The following is a 22877-nucleotide window of genomic DNA, read 5'->3' as shown; positions in this document are numbered from 1 at the left end:
GCTATCGCTCTGGCCCAGGATATAGTTTCTCTCAAGGCTGAGGCCGGGCCTACACGCCCTGGTCACCACCATCACCCACCTCATTCTGCAAGTTTGCATTGGTGTTCCTGGTGTCCTCCAGGGAGGCCAGGGTCTCTGTCTTCTCCTGGGACAGTTGCTGCATAAAATGCCTGGCATCTTCTGCTGTCTGCACAGCCTGGAGAGAGAAACCTCGTTGAGCCACGCTGGGGGGGGGGGTGGGGGGCAGGGAGGGGTTGGCAACAGTGGCACAACACAGCGCGAAACGCCCCACAAACCACCCACACCTGCCACAGTGGCTCTGGCCCCGCTGGCCGCCGGTTCATCCTACGGGGACTCGCGTCTGAGCCGCTCAGCAGCAAGACTGACACCCAGAAACAGCCCAGGGCTCCCAAGAGCCTCCATTCCTCACACAGAATAAAAATGACATGAGCGAACAGCTAAGCAGGCCTGGGTGGAAAGCGTGGGGGGGGGAAGGAGAGGAGATGTGAGCAGTGAGCACCGGTGTGGGAGTGGGAGAACGGCAAACCCTGAGTCAGCTGGGAAGAGAGAACACCTGCCCGGCACCAGGCACCCTCGAGTCCAGGCTGCCCTGCACCGGGCACACTGCTGGTGGCACAGGGCCCCCCCGAGTCCCAAGTGAGCAGACTCAGGGCAACCGCTCAAAGTCCCCCCGGAAGACACTGCTTTGCTTTACAACTTAGTACCTCTCTCATGCCTTCCCTTACGTCTTGAAGAGCCACAGTGCAATCTTCCGTGAGAACTCCCCCCGGAAATGAACATACTGTCCTTTCTCGGTTTTATTCACAGCTTATGCCTTGTCCTAGAGGTCACCAGGCACGTGGTGACGAGCTGTCCCTGCGCCCGCAGCAAACAGCCCGTGACACACGGGTTCCGTGGAGGTGCACCTCTCCTTGTGCCGACAAAGAGCAATCCTCTTAACCGCTAAAAGGGGGTGCCCGGGGCCAACGGGGGTCGGGCCTCCTCCACTTTACCGTAAAAGACTGCAGCGTCTCGAGCTCTCTGATCTTGAAGGTGAGCCTGATCTTGTCCTACTGGGCCTCCAGGAGGTTGGCCGAGACGTGGCTGCTGGTCTGGGCCAGCCGACTGACCTCCTTCTGGAGGAGGAAGTAACTGCCGGCCAGCTGCTCCTTCTCCCTCAGGATCTCGGCCACCTTCTGTTCTGACCGCGCCCTCTCCTCCAGCAGGTCCAGGTGCTCGGCCTGCAGCCCCTGTGCGTGCGTCCGCAGCTCCTCCGCCTCCTGCTCCAGCAGCCCCAGGCGGCCTCGCAGCTGGCTGGCCTCGTGGGCGGCCGCCTGGGTCTCCTTGGCGCGGGCCTCCCGCTCCTGCGCCAGGGCCTGCTGTGCCGCGAGCCTGTCCTCCGCCAGCCGCCGGCACTCCTCCTGCCGCTCCGCATCGAGTGCCTCCTTGGCCTGCAGCACGCTGGCGTGTGTCTTCTCCAGGCTGCGGGCTGCGTCCCTGGCCTCCTGCAGCGCCGCCTCGAGGGCGCCCTGGCTGGCCGCCAGCCCCTGGAGCTCCTGCTGCAGCGCCTCCAGCTCGGCCTTGTGCACGGTCTTGGTGGCCTCGTCCAGCTGCATGCGCAGGCAGCTGGCCTCGGTGCCCAGCAGCTCCTTGGCCTGCAGCGCCGCCTCCAGGCTGGCGCCCAGCTTCTCCTGCTCCTGGCGCAGCAGGTCCTTCTCGCGCTGCAGCTCCCTGTTCCTCTGGGCCAGGCCGTCACGCTCCAGCTTCAGGGCCACGCACAGGCTGTCGAGCTCCAAATGCTTCTCGAGGGCCGACTCTTTCTCGGCCGTGAGCTCCTCGATCTCTTGCACCAGCGACTTCTGATCCCAAGCCAGCTCATGATAGGAGCACTGCAGCTTCTGGATGATGTTGTCCTTGTCCTTGGCCAGGGATAGGTTCTCCAGAACCAGCTTCTTGACATGCTCCTCCAGCTGGCCCCTCTCCTCCAGGCCCTTCATACACTCGGCCTAAATACCAGAAATGGAAATGGCACAGTAGTCTTACCTGCACATGGTGTATACGCGCGCGCGCACACTCACACAACACACACACACACACACACACACACACTCGCAGGATGGAGAGGCTCAAACACAGTTAGCTTCTTGGGCTCAACATATCTACCTGCCTATTTTGTGGATGGGGGCCCCACACCTGGTGGTGTTCGGGTCTCGCTCCGTGTTCTGTGCTCAGGGATCACTGCTGGCAGGGCTGGAGGACCAGACGGGATGCTGGGGATCAACCCCGGGTTGGCCGAGTACAAGGCAGCACCCTACCCATTCTACTATCAGCCGATTTTATTTTTGAAATGCCGTCTGAAATTATTCCTGACAGCTCCCCGGAAGTTTTAAGTACAGTTGGATCTTGACATTGGGGCATAAGATTTTTTCCCCCCACTTCAATTATTCTATTACAAAATCCATCACTCTGTCATAGAAGGGATGCATTAAAAAACTAGTTTTCAGTACAATTCAAAGAACCACAAAAAGTATTTTGTTGTTGAACTTTGTGCAGAAGGGGAAGGGAAAAGCAACCACTACTTGCCAAACGATTTTCACAGGGACAAACAGAGGCAGGAAATGGACTTAGTCCCAAAAGTTATACACTTTATAGAAAATCCAGACTAATCCACCAGCTTTGGAGACTGAAGCCAACAGGTTTTGCTTGCCAAACACAGTAACAACAAGTCTCAAAATGGAGACATTAGTGGGCCCGCTCGAGCAAATCGATGAGCAATGGGAGGCAGTGTTTGCAGTAATTTGGGAGGGGCCCAGGGGCTCCAGGAGGAGTGGCCGCACACGGGCCAGGGTCTCCCTCACCTGCTCTCCCTGCCCGTCAGCAACGGGTTGTGCGTCTTCGTTTCTGAGTCTCAATGCACACCATAGTTTAACCGCCATGTACTTTCCAGAACTTTCTGCAGCAAGGGCTATCTTCTCTGTCCAGCTCAGCAGCCATGAGCCGCAGCAGGCTACTCGCATGCACTGGGCAGCTGACCGCTGACGGTCAGGTTACCGGAATGGGACTGACCTGAGCATGCACACGAGGCTGCTGGCCACAGAACTGGGCCGTGCAGGTGGTCCAGAGAGGAGACGTAGCCCTGGCTCTGGTGCGTGGTGGAAAGAGGCCGGGCACCAACACACACTCGGGCCATGGCCGCCGCTCAGCAGCCCTGGTTTCCTCTGATGTAAGCTCGCTTCCGTTTTCTTTGCATTGGCTTATAGGTATGTATACACACACATATACATACAAGCACATACATGTATAGGCATACACATATATGTATAAACTATACATAGGACCAAGCGTGTAAAACTGAAAATGTATCAAAATATGTACATATGAATTAAAATACACTTATTATATGGATATAAAGATGTACACATATGTACATGTTATGTATGTACACACATACATGTGTGTGTACATTATTTTCCTTCTTGTTTTGGGGTTCACACCCGGCAGAGGTCACAGCTTCCTCCTGGGTGCTTGGGGGACCCTGGGGGATGCTGGGGATCCCCCTGTAGGTCACGTGCACAGCAAGTGCCCTCTCACTGCACTAGTTCCAGCCGCTCTATTTCTCCCCACTGAGCTTCGAACCTTAACATTTCTCTGATACACTAAAAAATGCCTTTGAGCAATCAAGTGAAAACACGAAGGCCTGAACTTACTGAGCAAGCTAAAAACAAAAAAGACAACCCAAGCTGGGGTCCCTGGGCTTCTATGTGCTCTGCCGGGCGCCCCGGGAGCAACCCCCTTCCGGCTCTCACAGGCGCCGACGGGCAGAGGAAGTGTCTGAGGCTGCAGGCCGAGGCCCCCAACAGAGCCCGACCCCGAGACGGCGGCCCTGCACCCACACACCTTGGCCTCGTCGGCTTGCGTCTTCAGCTCGGCCACCTCCCGCAGCAGGCTCCCGTTCTCCGCCTGCACCGCCTGCAGCTTCTCCTCCGCCTGCAGCCGCAGCTTCTGCAGGGCCTGCAGCGCCTCCTCGTGCTGCGCCTGGCTCTCCGTGGTGGACTTGGCGTGCTCGGCCTGCAGAGCCTGGGACTGGCTGTGGCTCACGTCCACCTTCTCCCCCTGCGGGGATCCGGGGGCCACCGTCAGCCGCAGGCCCCCTGCCTGCCCCCAGCACACACGCGCACACATGCGCACGCACACACACACACACACACACACACACAACGCACACAAACAAACATACCCGCACACACATGGCGACTCTGCTCTGCTCAACAGCACACACACACAATGTTCATGAAAATGAACTTGCACTTAGAACATAGATATTGGGGCTGAAGGGCTGGCACAGGGTCCAGGCGCTCGAGAACAGCCAGCCGGTTAGACCCTGAGCCAGGAGTACCACCGAGTTTGGGGGGAGCCCCAATAAACATGGTGATCATCTGGGGGCTGGGAGAGAGAGAGAGCACTGAGTAAGGCCACTTGGTCCCGGTCTGAATCCCGGCACTAACAGGAATATCCTGAGCACAAAGCCAGGAGTCGCCTCCAAGGACTGACAGGCATGGCACTAGTCCCCCACCACCACCACCAAAAAAAAAAAATATATATATATATATAAATATATATATACACACACACCCCAGGCCCAGAGCAATAGCCCAGCAGGGAGGGTGTTTGTCTTGCACAAGGCTGACCCGCCTTTGATCCCCAGCATCCCATAGGGGATGCACCATCAGTAGTAATTCCTGAGTGCAGAGCCAGGAGTGAGCCCTGAACATCCCCAATTGTGACAAAAAAAGACAAAAAACAACAAGAACAACAAGAACAAAAAACCCAGAAAACAAAAATAATCCACCCCAAACTCAGCTGTCAATGCCCAGTGTGTACCTGCCTGGCAAACACGAGTGAGTTGTGCAAGTATGTATGTATTTGCTTGCATGTCCAAGGACACGTATGAGTCTGTACATGACAGAAGCCCATGTGTGTATACTGGGGTGTGTGCATGGCTGTGGATACATGTGTGTACACATGTTCTCGAGCATACACAGATAGACTGTGATGCTGCGTGTGCTGGGCCCATGCTGCCCCGGCAAGGACGATTCCCTTGGAAGCCTCCCGCAGGGTTCTGAACGGCTCCTTAAGGGCTCAGTCCCGGGTCCTGACGGGGCCCCGTCAGTACCATCTCAACGGAAAGGCCCAGTTCATCAAGGTCCAGCGCCAGAGTGATGGGAAAGTGGGGAGGGCGTTTGCCTTGCACGTGGCTGACCCAGGTTCAATCCCCGGAATCACATGTAGTCCCCCAAGCTCCGCCAGGAGTAATTCCTGAGTGCAGAGCTAGGAGTAACCTCTGAGCATCACCAGGTGTGACCAAAAAGCCAAAAAAGAAAACAAAAACAAAACAACCAGATACTTTAGGTGTTTTGCTTTGTATGTGTCCAACACAGGTTCAATCCCCAGCATTCCACGTGGTCCCCTGAGGGCCACCAGGAATGATCCCTGAGCACAGAGCCAGGTGAAGGTCTCAGCACAGCTGAATACTAAAAAACCCAAGACACAAACAAACACACACACACACACAAACATCCTAAAAAGAAAACCAGAAAACACACTTTGATCCAGTGCAGGACGGTGTCTGGAAGGTTCCAGAAAAGCAGCCTTCCCAGCGCATGTCTCTCACCCCCTCCCCTTGCTGTGAGCCCCCAGGGCTCCTGGCTGGCAGGGGAGACAGAGCCGAGGGGGCAGGGGGCACGGGAGAGGAGCCTGAGGCGCTGCTGAGGGGAGGAAGGAGCCCGACACTCCGGGAGCATCGCTGGCCACTCACTGATCAGGCAGAGGCGGAGGGCACAGAGGGGACAGAGCAGCGCACCTACCTTTGCTGCCCCAACGGGGGCTCGCGCAGCCCCTGGGGTTTCCAGCTGACACGCTCGTGAGCCCCAGAGGCGATAGGGCCGAGCTCGCCTGAGGAGGCTTCGCTTTGCCCTCAGCAAGGTGAAGATCAGCGTCCGACTCCCCTGGTACTCACCAAAGTCCGAAGCTCTTTCTCCAAAGCCTCCTTCACTCGGCCGGCTTCGTTCAAGTTCTCCTGAAGACGACGAAGCGCTAGCTCCTTCCCCTGCAGCTCCTCGGCCAGGATCTCGGCCTACCAGAGTGACAAGGATGGAGTGAATGGACCAAAAAGACGAACAGGAACAGGAAGGGGAAAACAAAACAGAAAGCACGTATGAGAAGCCCATGATCCAACACAACCCCGAAAAACAGAGGCGTGAGGTGAGCGTGATTGCCTGAAGCTCTCGAAGCCAAGGCCTTGGCGCCGTCAGTTCTGGTGATGACTGTCTAGTGGTTACGGAAAACGGCTCAAACAGAGGCGTTTTCTAGACCTAAATTTGGAGCGACCAGAAAATAAGAAAGCCTATGAGAAAGACTGACTTTCCAGGGGCGGGGAGACGGCACAAAGGGCTGGAGTACACACCAGGCCCGAGTTGGAACTGCAGCACCACTGGGCGAGCCTGAGATCGGTCCACAAGCTGAAAAGACCCACTACTGCTGGGCGGGAGGACCCCAGAGCCCAGACCATGGCTTGGCGAGGAAGAAGGACGTAAGCAAGGGAGGAGGGAGGCTAAGGATAGGAAGGAGGGAGGGAGGAAACAGGGAAGAAAGGGAAAGGGAGGCGAGGGAGGGAAGAAAATGTTATCTTTTTTTTTTTTGGCCCGCTTGAGCTAATTGATGAACAAAGGGAGGACAGTGACAATGACAGTGACCCTATGGGATGCTGGAGATGGAACTCACGTAGGTCGTGTGCAAGGCAAATGCCCTTCCCACTGTACTATCACTCTGGCCCCCAAGATTTACTTTCTTGTAGTTTCTTGTCTGTGACTTTAAAAGTCTGAGGGGTTTCAATATGAAATTTAAATTGAAGAACCTCTAATCCACTAGACAGCAGTCACCAGAACTTGACGTTTGTTACATCTTGATGCGAACAAGTGGTTCAACTATGCCCTGCTGTGTCCTAGGAATTGATTCTGTTTGTTTCTGGAATGCCAGCTAAGGAGTCCTGAGTCCTGAGAGGAACTCCCGGGGGGTCTCTGGGTTCTTCTGTTATGTCTGTCAGTCCTGTCTACAAATCCCACAGCCCTTCCATCTTGGCCAACAGAGAAGTTTCTCCAAGCCGGGGGAGCTGGGAGGGCGCGTCTCTGCCACCACAATCCTATAGGAGGAAAAGGGCATTTCTCGGGGCTCCTTGGTGAGAACTGCAGCTTCCTCGGCTTGGCCCAGATCTCACTGTCTTGTCCTTCCCCAGGGTCAGGGCTACCATGAGAGTCCATGCCCGTGGCCAGCAGGAGGCCATGCTGGAAGGCGGACTTGGCCCAAGCACCCCTTAGAGGCTGAAAGGGATGAAATCTCTGCAGGGCTGGGCAGGGGCTTGTGCTGCAGGCAGGGAGGGGTCGGCAATGAGAAATACCAAGATGGGCCACGTCACCAGCCCTGAGGGAGCTCAGAGGTTCAGAGGCATTGAGCACCAGCTGGAAACTGAGGCGCCTCGGGGAGAGGACGGCAAAGCCAGTCACACGAGCAGGTGGTCAGCAAGGTCAGGGAAAGACCCTCACGGCCAGACTCGAGCCCAAGGGTCTGGGCGGACTCGGCGAGTACGCAGGGGGCCCAAGGGGGGGGCAGAGGTTTGCTTTGGGGGCTCCTATCTTGTTTTCTCACTGGCCTTGTGAAGAGTTCTCTTTTTCAGAAAGACCCCAGACGGGCCCAATTAGCCGGGGCCAAGGCTTGCACGGCATCCGGGTGCTGGGGACCAATGACCGCCCAGAATCGTGCCGACACGTTCTCAGTCCCATCAGAGGGAACCGCACGGGACGTGACCGGGAGACCTGTCAGCACCAAGCCGGAACACGGCGGCGAGCACACTGACACACAGCATGCAGGGACCGAGCGTGGAAGTGGGCGAGGGCGCCCGGGTACCAACCTGCCGCTCTCGGCCCGCTCTGCATTCTCTAACTCCTGAATCTGCCGCTCAGTCACCTGGAGCTGCTGCCTGAGCTTCTCCATTCCCAATTTACCTCGGAACTGGCCTTCCAGAGCCCATCGAGCTGTAAGAGCTTCTGCTGCGTGGCCTCCAGCTGTGCCGTGGCGTCGGCCAGGGCCTGGGCTTGCTGACTACACATGGCCCACAACTCCTCCAGGTGCGTTACCTTCATCTCCGCCTCCTGCAGCTTGTTCAGGGCGTCCTCCATCTCCACCAGGTGCTGGTCCTCGGTCTGGTCGAGCTTGGCCCGCGCGGCCTCCAGGCTGTTCTTCTGCTCCTGGGCCGTCCTGACCAGCCGCGACCTGAGCGTCTGCAGCTCAGAGGCGTGCGCTGCACGCTCAGCCACCTGCTGGGCCTTCAGGTTCTCCACCTCCTGCTGGTACTCGAACTGCAGCCTCTCCATCTGCATCTTGAGCTCGGCCAGCTCGGCCGCCTCGGCGCCCACGCCCCGGCTCACGGCCGCCTTCGGCTCGCCCATGTCCTGTTGGTGCGGGGCGATGGCCGTCTCCAGCTTGGACTTCCACGGGGCGATCACGTCCACGTTCTCCTCGTTGGCATGGTCCAGCTTGGTCCTCCCCGACTCGTTCTCCTTGGCGAGCTTCTTGGAGGCCGCCTGCAGGGCCTTCACCTCCTTCTGGTGGGAAAACAAAATTTCCATGAACTTAAAACAGGAAGGAAAAGAAGCAGAAATAGAAATTATTCCTTTGCAAACTGACTGTTTGCTTCTTCTTGTTTTAAGGAATACCTTCCAAAAAACTGGGGTTCTAAAGGATTTGATTTGTGCTGCTCGACTGAAAATCAAAGCTGAGGCAAAGGCGTAGACCCAACTGTCAGAACGAGAGAAAAACGCTCATCAACAGCAGCCTCCGGCCCCAAGGAGCAGAGGTGCCTCCGCCGGGCCCTGCCAGGTGCATGACCCCTGGTATCCCTGTCTGATTCGGAGTCTCCAGCAGAAGTGGTCCCGGTGGGGTCGGCCAGGCCACCCCGCATCCTTGCCTGCACCCTGCAAGCCTCTGGGACCTGCCCGGGCTTTACCTCCAGGTCGCCTTTGGTGATGGACTCCTCTTCGACTCGGAACTGGAGGTCCTCCACTTTCCTGTGGGGGAGAGGGAGAATTGTGAGGGACGTCACTGCTGCCCCCCATGAGGGCCACCATCCTGTAGATGCGCGCCCGACCCAGCCCCCGGCTCCACACACAGGAGGGCTGAGAGAGTCAGCGAGGGCCAGAGCGAGAGGACAGCGGGCAGGGCATTTGTCTTGCACGTGGCCGACCCGGGTTCAATTCCCAGCATCCCATTATGGTCCCTTGGGCAATGCCAGGAGTAATTCCTGAGTGCCGAGGCAGGAGTAACCCCAGAGCATCGCTGGGTTGACCCAAAAAGAAAAAAATGAAAGTTGGTGAGTCCCCTCGGCTGCGAGCACTGGGTGGGACCCGCAGGCTACAGGAGGAAGCTCTTTCCAGCCAACGCCAGGTGCAGTGTCATATCAGCCTTTTCTGCCTCGCAGGTAACAGAGGTCATTAAAGACTGACCCGGGGCGCATACTAGTTCCTGTAAGCCAGCTCCTGTCCCCACATCGGGACAACAACAGAGCCCCTGGGGGAGAAGCAGCAAACGACTCGGGGCTGGGGGGGCAGGAGGGGCTCCCAGGGGACGTGGAGTGTTCGGCATGTGCAGCTGAGGAGCTGAGCCGGGTACTGGCAGTGCCCCTGGGCACCACACTGCCGGGAGCCCATCTGAGAAGACCGTCTTGGCCGGCACCCCGTGTCCGTCTGTCTGCAGCCTGGCCTGCGCCCTGCCTGTCTGCTGCCGTGCCCCATGGGTGCTGCGGGTTTCCTCCCGCCCAGGATTAACCCCAGGGACTCCCACAGGGCCCCACTGGGATACGTCAGTTCCCAGCCTCCCAGCACATGTCTCCGGAACACCAGGCCACGTGGACACAGCAGTGAGGGCAGGGGGTGCCTGGGCTCCAGTGAGCTCCCCCCATTCCCCCCCATGAGGCCACGCTCAGGACTGGGCACCCGGTGGTTTCTGGTTCTCACAGCCCTGGAAGGCCGGCGCGCCCCGCCCGAGGCAGTTCCCCAGCTTGGGGCACGGCCTCACCTCTTCTCCTCCTCCAGCTGGTTCAGCAGCTCCACCTTCTCCCGGTCGCTCGCTTCCAGCATGGCCCGCTGCTTGTCCATCTTGGCCCCTAGCCCCAGGACGTGCTGTGGAGGCAACTGCGCGTGAGTGTCCTCGCCCGCCCCCGACAGCCCTCTGTGGGCTGGCACCACCACCTGCCACCGCGGCACACTGAACGCGTCTCCCACCTAAGCTGCAGCGTTTCTGGAAGGCCGGAAGGGAACCACACCACGAAAGCACCAGCGGGGACAACTTGGCGCTCCCGGAACCCCCACGGGGTGAGGATAAGGGGCATGTGATCAAACCACGCGCTGGATGCCACCGCAACGACGGCAGACGGGGACCCACGGCCTCTCCCTGCACTGCCTGCACCAAGGTCGCGCCCAGCATTTGCCGCAAGCGTCTCTTGGCCCCGGCACTGTCGTCTGCACAGACGTCACCTGGTCGTGCCCGTCCCGGCCAGGGCCAGCTCCTGCTCTATCACCCCCACATGGCTCGTGGCCTTGGCCACCTCCACCCTCTCCAGGTCCCGCTGGGCCAGCAGCTGCTGAATGTGCTGCTGCTTCTCCTTCAGTGCCTCTTGGAGGGCGGTGGTGCTGGAGATCTTGCAGGCATAGTGAGAGGAGGTTTCTGGCAACTGCAAAGGAAAAAGAGACGTGAAGGGGGTGGGGGTGGCGGACGCGGGCATGCACACGGCTATCCTCAGCAAAGCAGATGGAGCAGCGCTGCATCCGTGCATATGGGCCAGCGACTCTTAGCAGAAGCGTCTTGAAACCTTCCCGAAGATCCTTGGACAGGACCTGAGCTCCACTGACGGGCTTCGTGGGAATCCAGAGACTCTTCTGGAGAGCCGGAGGCAGCCCCCTCCACAGCCCACTCTGGCCTGAGCTTCCTTAAGGCTGAGCCCTTGGCTTGAGCTTGAGGCCGCCTCCAGCATCTTCAGCCTTGCAGGTCCGTCTGGGTCTCCCAGGGCAGCCTGGCCCTTCTCTCTTCCTCTTCCTTCCAGCTCACCTCGCTCTCCCCAGCACCCGCCCCAGGCCTGAATAGCACTAACCAGAGACTCTTGTCTCTGGGAATGGCCCCGTGCCCCTGAGGGTCATTAGGTGTGACCCCATAAAAGACCCCTGTGCCATCTGCCTTCGAAAGTGGGGGATGAGAGGCTAGAATGGTAAAGTTGCGGGGAAGGCGCTGGCCTTGCACGCCGCTGACCCGAGCTGGATCCCAGGTACCCGCCCCATAGGGTCCCGAGCCCACCAGGAGTGACTCCTGAGTGCAGAGCCCGGAGGAAGTCCTGAGCATTGCTGGGGTCTGGGCCAAAATCCAGGAAAAAAAGGAACCAGTGGTGGGTGAGCATGTGTGAGGGCTCACGCCCAGCGAGCAGGACAGCAAGGGCAGCTCAGGGGAAGACCAAGCACAAAGGGAAGGAGAGAAGAGGCAAAGACAGTGAGGAGGGGAGGGGGTGGGCTGGAGGGCCGCGGGGACCGGGGGTCCTGTCCGTTCTGTCCTGGGCTCGTGGTTGCTCATGGTCGCTCTGCAGACCCAGTTTCCTTGGGGCACAACGGCCCCTGCAGGCGGGGACACAGCGGGACCTGGTCTTCATTCTTCAGGCACACGGTGGCGGGGGCTGGGGCGGGGGTGGCCGAGGACGTCCGCTCCTTCTGCCCGGCCACGCCTGACCCATCGCCCTGCTCTTGCCGCTTCCCTGCATCATCTGAGCTGCTGCCAACTGCCTGCTGACTGACGGGCCCAGCAGGGCCCAGGCTGTCCACTGCTGCTTTGCCTGCTGGGAGCTCTCGAGCTACCTGGTTCTGTCCGGGGAGCAGCTCATCCTTGCCTCTGCGTAAGGATCTGGCCGTGACTCCCCAATACACTTAAAGTATATTGGTCAGATTAAATGCTCTCCCCAGGGCCAAAGAGTTTGGTTTTTTTTTTTTGGGGGGGGGGAAGGTGCTTGCAGAGGTTCAAGATCCAACACCGTCAGGAGTGACCCCAAGAGCAGAGAGCCAGGAATAAGCCCTGAGCACCCCTGAGTGTGGCCCCAAAACCAAATAGTAAATAAAATTTCTAGGAGCAAACGAGCTCTCGGGCCCAGCCATGTGCAGTGCTGCCGGGAACTGCAGTCAACTCTGATTTCAAGGGGTGGCTGGGAAGAGCTTGACAGCCTTGGGGGTCTCCATCAAGACCTGGGCTCAAACCCCCTCCACCGGAAGCAGCCTCCAAGCACCACGCCTGGAGTCCCCGAGCACTGCCAGGTGAGCCCCAAAACCAAAGAGCAAAAATAAAAACGAGGAAAGGCGGGCGGCGGTGTTCCCTGAGCCTCCTGGCCTGAGCGGTGGGGCACGCACGCGCTTCCTGGGCCCGAGACAGCTCCCTGAGGAAACCAGCCCGGGAGCGAACGGCTTCTTTCAGCCAACCGTGGAGACGAACAAGACTGTGAGTTCAGGCGCCGGAGCAGAGAGAAAGCAGCACCCCTGGCATGGGGGGAGGCGGGTGCTGAGGGGCTGGGCAAGGTCGGGGCCACGAACTGAACTCAGGATGTTGATGCCAAAGCCTCTGCCCTGCGCGTGGTGTGTGAGGCCCCAGGCTCCATGCCAGCAAGGCCAGCCCCTCTGTGGGAGCCTGGTACCTCAGAAGAGCAACTCAGCCAACACGCGAACCGGGAGGCTCCCATAGGGCACGCACGGACCTGTGTGCATGTATGTATGCGTCCATGTATGTTCCTGTGGCCATGTCTACACACACCTGTGTGCATGCACGCGTTGTGTCTATGCAGTACGTGCCTGTGTGTATACACCCATCAGCCTGTGTATATACGGTATGCACTACGTGTACATGTATGAGTCGCTGTGTGTGTGTGAACGCTTGTGTGTGCACGTATGGAATTACGTTGTCGAGGAAAACTTCCATGAAGCCACACAGACTCATTCTATATTCCTGTCATATGTGCTAACGGTGATGTGCAGTGTAGGAGTGAGCTCCACCCTGCGTAAAGATATGCAAGGCAGGGGCCAAAGGGCTGGAGAGCGAAGCCCCAGCGCTGCCCAGGCTCAATCCCGGAGGCCCGCCAGGAAGAATCCCGCGCACAGAGGCGGGAGAAAGCCCTGGGCTCTGCCAGGTGTGACCCCAGAACAGAACAAAACAAGACAGCGGGGGGAGGCTGGAGATACGGCTCAGGCGTGGGGCTCTTGCTCGGAGGTGGGAGGCCCCGGCTCAACCCCTGCACTGCAAACGGCCCCTTCAAGCACTGCAGGGTGTGGCCCACAGTCAAGCAGAGAAACAAAACCAAATTCCACAAATGGGCTGGCTCGCGAGGGAACGAGAGGGGCTTCTGAGTCTGCTCCCCTCCTGAATGGCGAGTCGAGGGGAAGGAGGAGTCAGACGTGAGGATGGAGGCAGGGCAGGGGAACCTGGTGGTGGTCGAGCAAGACAGGACTGGCCCCAGGCCTGTGCCCACGGCGCGTGGCCTCCTGGCTCCCGTTCCCATGTCATCTATTTTGTATCTTCCGTTGCACACACACTCACTCCCTCCTCTTCCGCAACGAGGGTCAATGCAGGGAGCAGAGGGGGCGGCAGGAAGCGCAGCCCCCAGCAAAGCCAGCCCCCTGGGACACATCTCCATCGTGGGCCCGTTTCCCTGTGGACAATATCTCAGGACACCCTTGCATATTCGGACACACTTTAGTGTTTAGGACTCAGAGAGACGTGAGGGGAGAAGCCACGAGGCCCCAGCTTTGACTTGCGGCCCCGCAATGGACAGAAGTCCAGGCCCCTCTGCATGTCGACAGGGGTGCAGAGGGACAGGAGGGAGCAGGGAGGGACGGAGAGAGCAAACACGCAACGCCAAGCGCCAAGCGTTCCCCAGAGTCTCTGGGTCCCGCTCTGACCCTCCGACGCCCCTTTCAGCTCCCCCACTTCATCCCTAAGGCGGCCTGAGCCCTGAGCACCCGAGGAAAGGCCCATCCCTGCTCCTGTCACCGGTGGTGGCTGGGAAGCCACTCACCTGCCCTCCCGGAGCTGCTCAGCCCACCCGGTCCTGCTCCGCCTCTCGTCCCTGGGGCCGTGGGAGTCTGTGGGGGCCCGAGCACCGCGCGGGGTGGGGGGAGCTTCTTACTAGTCCCACGCGGCTGAGCCTGCTGCTCACGGATGAGGCCACGGAGCTCACGGAGCTGAGCGAGGAGGCCGACGGGCGGCGCTTCAGGCTGGCGGGGGTGGTGGCCATCACACGCCTCGCGGGGGCCGCCTTGGCCTTGGCCGGCGTCGTGGAGGGGAAGCCGATCTTGGTGACTTTGTGAATGGGAGCAAACAAGCCGTACTTGGGCTGACACTGGAAGTACCTGCGACAACGAGGAGGGGGGACAAAAGACCCCTTTGGCAAGAGAGACAGGCGCCGACCGAGGCGTCCACTGAGTCCCACAGTCTCACACGCCCACAGACTAACACGCTCCCACAGCCCCACACTCCCACACACTCACACCCCAACAAACACTCCCACACTCTCACACCCCAACCAACAGTCCCACACTCTCACACTCCCACTCACCCCAACACACTCACACCCCAACCAACACTCCCACATTTCCACAGCACCACACACACACACACTCACTCCCCAACAAACATCATACCCTCACACAGCCTCCCCCCACACACTCTCACCCAACAAACACACACTCACACCCCAACCAACACAAACTCACACTCATACCCCAACCAACACTCCCACACACTCACACCCCAACAACCACACTCTCACACCCCAACAAACATACACTCACATCCCAACAAACACTCCCACACTCACCCCAAGAAACACACACACTCACAACCCAACCAACATTCCCACACTCTCACACTCCCACCCCAACAAACACACACACCACAACAAACACTCCCACATTTCTACAGCCCCACACTCACACATACTCACTCCCCAACAAACATCATACCCTCCCACAGCACCACACTCACAAACACTCTCACCCAACAAACACACACACTCACACCCCCAACGAAAACTCCCACTCACACCCCAACCAACACACACTCACACTTACACCCCAACCAACACTCTCACACACTCACACCCCAACAAGTACACACTCAGCCCCCAACCAACACTCACAAACTCTCACACTCCCACCCCAAAAAACACACACTCACACCCCAAAAAACACTCCATGTCCATAGCCCCAGTCAGTCACACTAACTCCCCAACAAACACTCCCACACTCACCCCAAGAAGCACACACACTCACAACCCAACCAACATTCCCACACTCTCACTCTCCCACCCCAACAAACACACACACCACAACAAACACTCCCACATTTCCACAGTCCCACACTCACACACACTCACACCCCAACCAACACTCCCACATTCCCAATGTCCCACACTCACAAACACACCCCCTAAAACACACACTCACACTCACACCCCAACCAACACTCCCACAGTCCCACAGTCACACACTCATATACACACCCCTCATACATACATATCCACACCCCAACAAATACTCCCACATTTCCTCAGCCCCACACTCACACCCCAACAAAAATACACTCACACTCACACCCCAACCAACACTCCCACACTCCCACAGCCCCACAGTCACACACACGCACACCCCAACCAACACTTGCACGCTCTCAAACCAACAATGACACGCTCTCATTCCCTCACAAACATGCTCACACCCCCACCAACACTCACATGCTCATGCCCTCACCAACACTCTCACAGCCCCACACTCACACGCTCACATACACACACCCTCATACATACATATCCACACTCCGAAGCACACACATTCAAACATTCACACACACACTCCCTCGCACGCCGCCCACCCCCACCGTGCAAACCAGGGGCGATTCCAAGCAGCCTCCCCGGCATCTGAAGGGCGACAGCAGGCCCGGGGGGGTTCCTGCGGGCCGAGCACAGCTGCATGTGGGAGCCCCAGGCTGTCCCCACATCCCTGCAGGGTCCCCGAGTGCCACCGGAAGTGGCCCCGCCTAAGAACCAAGTGAAGTGGCCTGCAGTCCCCTCAGCGCCTCCCGGGCACCGTGCATTGCCCCAGGCTGTCGGGGCGGGGGGCAGGAGGACCCACCTCGTTCCGGCCACGGCGCCATCGTTCTTGCCCAGCGGCTTGTCCAGCTCCACGCCACACCAATCCCCCTTGGCGAAGTCCATCTCCCCGAGGAAGCGCACCACACCGGCCTCCATGCCTCCCACCTGCCGGAGGGACGCAGGTCAGGCACCCTGGACTGCGCACAGCGCCCCCACCCCCAAGAAGGAACATTCTGGCTTCAGAGTAGGGATTTCCGGAAGAAACCCCAAAGGTCAAGGTGCCATTTACCCCTGCAACCCCTACAGCGTGAGCAGACGCTGCTGCTCAGTGTCCATGTAAGGCAGCGGCGTTCACACCCACTCGCTGACACTGGTGGCCTGGCTGACCATACCCCCGGGAATCTCTGACCCAGGCCAGCCACCTGGTGTGGCGAGGGGGTCACTGCCCCGCGGGTGTGGGAGCGGAGCCGTGGCAACCCCACCGCTGGAGAACAATTAAGCCAGAAACCAGCTAAAGGAAAAAGACTGTTCTCATATCTTAGCGGAGTTCGATTTTCCAGTTCTCCTTCACTATGCCTTGGCTTGATGCTTGGCCCCCGGGACGCAGAGCAAAACAGAATCACAGCGCTGGACACCGACGGGAATGCTGACAAAAAGGGCCAGAGCACCGGGGGAAGGGCACTGGCTTTGTGTGCGGCCACCCTGGGTTCAATCTTCAGCACCCAAGATGGTCCCCCTAGCCCGCCAAGACTGATTCCTGAGTGCAAAGCCTGAGTGACCCATAAGCACTGCCAGGAGTGGCCCCAAAACCAAAAAGTCAAAACAGAAAGGGGGGGGGAGAGAGAGAGAGAGAGAGAGAGAGAGAGAGAGAGAGAGAGAGAAACCTCAACTAATAATGAGAGCGCGGTTTTCTTTTTTCGGGTCTGGGGTAGGACTGGGTTCACGTGCTCGGGGGTCACTCGCAGCACGAGGGGTAGCAGCGTCACCCAGGACTGTCTCTGCGAGTCCTGAAGTGCCATCTGCAAAGGCCCTGGCACAGCCTCCGTGGCCAGGCGTGGGCCCTGGGCACTGTGAGTGTGACAAGGAATAAAAGAACAAGAGACAGGTGGCTGGGGTGGTGGCCCTGGGGAGAGAAGAGGCTGCAAAGTTCATCGGCGAAGAATTTGGCACAGAACATGCCGTCCCTGACCCGGAAACAGCCTCCTGGAACAGCACAGCTGGAAGCCAGTCAAGTCTCTCAAGACCCTGGCGTCATATCCTGGAAATATCATCTGCCCAAAACTGCCGCAAGCCTGTCTCCAGAACATTCTGTCAGAGCTCAGCTGGAGAGAAGGGAAGTGATCTCCCAAGGTCAGGAGAACCACCGCACATCAGCCCGGAGAAGCTCTTCACGGTTGGACTCTGAGACGCCGCAGGACGGACAGAGTGATCTCCCGCTCTGAGACACCATAAGACTGACCAGAGCGACTGACTGTCCCGCTCTGCGACCCCGGCCTACTTGCGAGCACAGACGGGACTTGAGGTCAGAGCTGGGCATTTCCAGTGACCCCACTGAGGGTCCCTGAGTCTCCAGAGAGAACCAAAGTAGCACAAGCATGGGGGCAACCTGTCCACTGCCAGGGATGGGGAGTGCCGGGGGCAGGGGACCGTCTTCCACAGGCCTGGAGGCTGGAACAGCCATGTCAGAGCCTTCGAAGGGCTCCTCGGAGGTCAGTCCCGTAAACATCGGGGCCAGCTGGCGCAGAACCTGGACTTCCTGTGCGCAGGGAAGAATGGGGCAAAGGGCAGGAGGCCCTTTGGAGAGCCGGGAGGGCGCCAGCCCTGCAGGGGAGCTTCGCCTCAGTGCCCCGAGGCCAGCCCCCACTCGCCACGGCCTCCTGACCACGGCTGCGTTAGGCCGTGGAGCGCCAAGCAAACCTTCCTTGAATTAGGAAAAAGACCAAAGAAAGTGTTTGGGTTTTCTTTTTTCCCCTTCTTCTTTCAGAAAACAGCCATTATGCTGGTTGTGGTTCCCCCAAAAAAACCCTCAAAAACTTTTTTTTGAAAGGCGTGCTGTAGCTGAGGTATGGAGCGATGGAACAGCACAGCGGGCAGGGCGTTGGCCTTGCACACACCTGCCCGGATGTGGTCCCTGAGCACAGGGCCAGGACTCAGCCCTGAGCACCACCACCAATAAATGAATAACTGATCAGAGTTATTCACCGCAGAGCCAGTGGCAGTGTCCCCGCTCCCTTGTTCCAACGACACTGGTGTCCCTGTGTCCGGGTGTGGACGGTTGTGAATGCAAGTTAAAAAAAAAAAGTCTTTTTTCTTCTTTGGGTCTTTGGGTCACATCTGGCGATGCTGAGGGGTGAGTCGTGGCTCTGCATTCAGGAATCATTCCTGCGATGCTTAGGGGACCCTATGGGATACCGGGGTACCCGGGTTTGCTGAGTGCAAGGCAAACGCCCTCTCTGCTGTACTACTGCTCCAGCCCCCCAGTCTTTAAACCGTGAGTCTCCTCCAGCTCCAATTCCCTCCCCGTGTTACTCTTTGGCCATCCCCGAACCCCGACCGTGACCCTCCAGGACTCTCCGAGGGCCACCCTGCGCCTGCAGGCGGGTCACCTCACTGCTCTCCTCTCCGGCCTCCACAGCTCGGACACTGGCCTGGCGGTGGCCATCCCTGTGGTCCCCGGGAAGCCACTGGCTCCGGGCCAGCCCCCAGTCTGTCCAGAGCTGCCCGCCTCAGACGTCCCCGAGGGGACTTTTCCCGGCCGCTTCCCACGGGTTCTGAAAGCGTTATTGAGTGCTTCTGCTGGGGGAGAACAGTTGTCTACAGCCAAGCGCCTCTGCTTAGGGGACCTGTGCAGAGGAATGGGCTTGGGGTGGACTGAGGATGCCATGTGCAGGGACCTGGTGACCCCCACCAGAAACTCATCTCACAAAGGGTGCCCCCTCGCCCCCACCGAAGGCCTTCCAGGAGCTGCTCAGAGAAACCCAAGAGCAGGTGCTGAGTCTGAAGATCGAGCAACCAAGACAGCAAAACATACTCTTGAGAATGTTCCGGAGACGGGTCCCTACCAGTGGCCTACCCAGGGTCTATCCCCGACACCCCAGATGGTCCCCTGAGCCCTACCAGATCCCTGAGTTCAGCACCAGGAGGAAGCCCTGAGCACGGCCAGGTGTGGCCCAAACACCAAACCACACACGTCTGGAGAGACGGCTCAGGGCTTGCGCACAGCCGGGCACGGAATGGCCCGGAGCGGCTCGGGGTGAGCCCTGTGACGCCCCAAACACAAACATCAGAAACCAGAGAAATGGAACCGATTTCCAAATTTGTTCGTTGGTTTGTTTTCTGAGTCACAGTCAGAGTGCTCAGGGCTTACTTCTGGCTTGGTGCTCAGGGATCACTACGGGATGTGCTTGGGAGACTGTACATGGGACCAAGACGTAAACCCCGGGTCAGAGGCATGCAAAGCACGCGGCCTCCCCAAGGCATGACCCCTCCATCCTGTTTTGGCTAAACTGGTAAAACTGGCAGCATCCCCGCACGCATCCATCACACTGGAAACTGCAGGACCAGGCGTCCCGGCTGCTCGTCCTTCCACCCAAACCGCGAGTCTGCAAAACCTGATGGACCAGACAGGTGAATGGACACCCACCCGCGACCGCTGCCCTCGGCACTCACCAGCACCCGGTCCCCGAGCTTCAGCTCCTGCTCCCCGTTCTTGAGGGAGCCAGCCTCCGAGAGGTTGGAGATGGACTCGCTGGCCGTCCTGGTCAGGTTGCTGATGTGAGGGGTGGCCGGTGCCTCCTTCGCGGAGGGCTGGGGTGCCTTCAGGGCGGCGGCAGGGGCCGGGGAGGCCGACAGGGGTGGTGTGGCCCCGGCGGCAGGCGCTGGCTGCAGGCCGTTGGTCTCATCGTCGGCCTGCAAGCTCCTGCTCAGCTTGGACGGCCGGGTGAAGATGCCCTTCAGCGGCTCGCACTGGAAGTAGCGCACACCCGCCACCGAGCCGTCGTTCTTGCCGATGGGCTCGTCCAAGACGATTCCGGCCCACTGACCAGGGGCAAACTGGGTCTCCCCGAGGAACTGGATGAATCCAGGCGTGTTCCCCTTCACCCAGACTCGTTCCCCGACCTGGAAGTCGTCCACAAACTCCTCCTGCGTCTCCGAGGAGGGGGCGCTGGGGGTTTTGTCCCCAGGCACGGACTTCTCAACGGGAGCAGCCGCTGGAACAGCAGAAAGGGTCAGAAGGGTCAGAATAGTCAGGAAGGGCCTGTCCAGGTCCAGTTAAAGTGTGGTGGGGGGGAGGGACACCCAGCAGTGCTTGGGGCTTCTCCCAGCCAATGCCGGGGGCTGCTTGTGGCGAAGCCTGGCCGGGCCCGCCGTGAAGGGGACGTGCCTACCTACTGCAGCATCCCAGGCCGCAGTCATATTTGGGCAGCTGAGGGGAAATCTTTGGACACACCCCGTGATGCTAGGGACCAATTCAGGCGAAAGCTCCAACCCAGTGACTTATTTCTGCTGTGTCCACTGGCCCATCTTCTTTTTCTTTTAGGGGGGGAGCACCCCAGCCAGTCCGCAGGGCCTATTTCTGGCTCTGCGCTCAGGGTCACTCATGTGAGGTTGAGGCTGGAGAGTCCCATGGGGTGCCGGTTGCCCTCCCCACTGTACTGTGGCTACGGCCGGCAATGAGGCCCTTTAGTCCAGGTGAGTCCACCTCCCTTAGCCTGTCCCCAACCCGGGCGAGGGGGCTAGCAGTTAGGAGGGAGCGTGTTGGTCGCCTCAGCTGACACCAGTTGCCGTGACACTAAAGTCACAGAACGTGACACTCGTGTGTGAGAGCTGTCCCCAGAGCCATGAACGTGCCTACAGCTCAGGGAGCCCTTCCCGGGCGAGGACTCGGGAGGGGGTTCCCGGGTGGGAATGAGTCTCCCCTGGCCCGGGCTGAGCGCACTTACCGGCCGAGGGCGCCTTCAGGGCCCAGCTCCCATGCTTGAGGATCTTGGTGGGGGCCTTCAGCCCGCTGGGCCTCAGCAGACTCATGGTCAGGTGGTCAGACGCTGCCGCGGCCACTACCGGGCCCTGACCATCGAGCCCACTGTGGGGCCTTCTGAGGCGCACTCGTTTTCAGGGATAAATCTCTGAAGAGCAGAGGAGAGAGTCTGTCTCAGGGGAGCGACCACAGCAGCTTCCGGAGCCCAGAGAGCTGCCAGTCTGACACTCACCACCCCGAGTGCGACCCCCAGCCTCCCGCACAGCCCCCTGAGCCCACCAAGTGTCATTCCTGCACAAAAACTCAATCCCAAACAGACAAACAAACAACAGCAGATTCAGGGCCAGAGGGCAGAGGGGACAGGTACTTGCCCTGCGGGCAGCTGACCCTCACACCCTCCCTGGCATCACCCCCAAACACATTCAGGAGCCAGAAATCGTCCCTGTGCACTGTGAGTGTCACTGACCACCTTCCCGTCCAGACACTGACTAGCCGGGAGGCGACTCAGCAGTGATCGCTGGTCTTGTGTGTGCGTATGTGCGTATGTGTGTGTGTGAGGCCCGGGGTTACACACAGAAGCTAAGGCAAGCAACAGGCACACTTTTTACTATGGGCTGAGAACTGCCAGGGAAAAGGGCCCAGCAAGACTGCGCCAAAGGGGGGCTGGAGAGCGATAGCACAGTGGGTAGGGCGTTTGCCTTGCACGCGGCCGACCCAGGTTCGATTCCCAGCATCCCATATGGTCCCCTGAGCACTGCCAGGACTGATTCCCGAGTGCAGACCCAGGAGTAAATCCTGTGCATCACCAGGTGTGACCCAGAAAGAAAAAAAAATTGCGCCAAAGGGGAGCGAAGGAGGTTTTGGCGTTTCCTTCGTTCCCTGTGACGCTGCCCAAGTTTGATAACCACAAGCCAGTATTAACTCCATTTCTTAACCCACAGAACTGAGGCAGACATGTGGATGGGGGAAGCGTCGCCATGGCAATGGAACTCCGAGGAAGTCAACAAAAGCTTCATGGCCACCAAAAGACCACCTGAGGGCACGGGACCCAAGGTCTGGTCAAAATTAACCCACATTAGGAGGCCCAGAGCAGGCTGGACCCCCCGAGGGAATAGGAACAAAGGCCAGGAAAGGAATTTCTAAGAGGACCTTGGACCACTCAACTCTACCCCCTTGGCAACCACCCTAGCAACGGACTCTAGGTAGCTAGAAACTCCCACCAGGGACAGCCTGGGGAAAACCCGAGATTAGCCCCCTTGAACCAAGGGAGGGCGCTCATGTGTGCCCGAGCCCAGGGACTGCTCTTGCCTACGAGGTCGGTCATGTCACGGGCTTCTCCCCTCCTGAGGTGTGGACTTTCGGACCGAACGCAACCAGGCAACCTAACGTGTTCAGTGGCTTTCTGCGCCTCTGGAGAAGCCGCACTCTCTCTCGAGCCTGTTACTCCCTTCCTCATTTCCCCTTCCTAAAAGCCTCCAAATAAAATGTTCCTGCTTCATGCTCATCTCCTGAAATGCTTTTCTGCGAGAAGGACAAAGGCCCGGGGGCCTGAGGAGGTCGAGGATCGACTCCCTTTCCCTGTAAAGGGCAACCCCTCACTCCGGCCCGACACCCCGGGAAGGCCTAGTGGGCGTCGTGTGGCTGGTAGGGCTCGTCGCGCTCATCAGTGCCAGCGCTCCAGCC

General features: G+C 59.0%; 1 protein-coding gene across 1 annotated transcript; it reads right to left on the bottom strand.

Annotated features, from left to right (window-relative positions):
• Positions 1-82: 82 nt before the first annotated feature.
• Positions 83-21244, bottom strand: LOC130018272 (CAP-Gly domain-containing linker protein 1-like; the record flags this gene model as incomplete). The annotated part of the gene is given in 13 exon segments (XM_056109002.1): positions 83-196; positions 3898-4104; positions 6029-6133; positions 7960-8060; positions 8063-8660; positions 9062-9119; positions 10126-10229; positions 10584-10603; positions 10606-10780; positions 14255-14477; positions 16257-16381; positions 19886-20427; positions 21160-21244. Coding segments are annotated over 13 exon segments (2457 nt in total), but the record flags the coding sequence as incomplete, so codon positions are not given.
• Positions 21245-22877: the final 1633 nt, after the last annotated feature.

The sequence above is a fragment of the Sorex fumeus genome, unplaced genomic scaffold (genome assembly GCF_029834395.1).
Source record: "Sorex fumeus unplaced genomic scaffold, SorFum_2.1 ptg000246l, whole genome shotgun sequence".
NCBI lineage: Eukaryota > Metazoa > Chordata > Mammalia > Eulipotyphla > Soricidae > Sorex > Sorex fumeus.
Note: the sequence above shows the minus strand (reverse complement) of the source record. Positions and strands in the feature narration are given on the sequence as shown.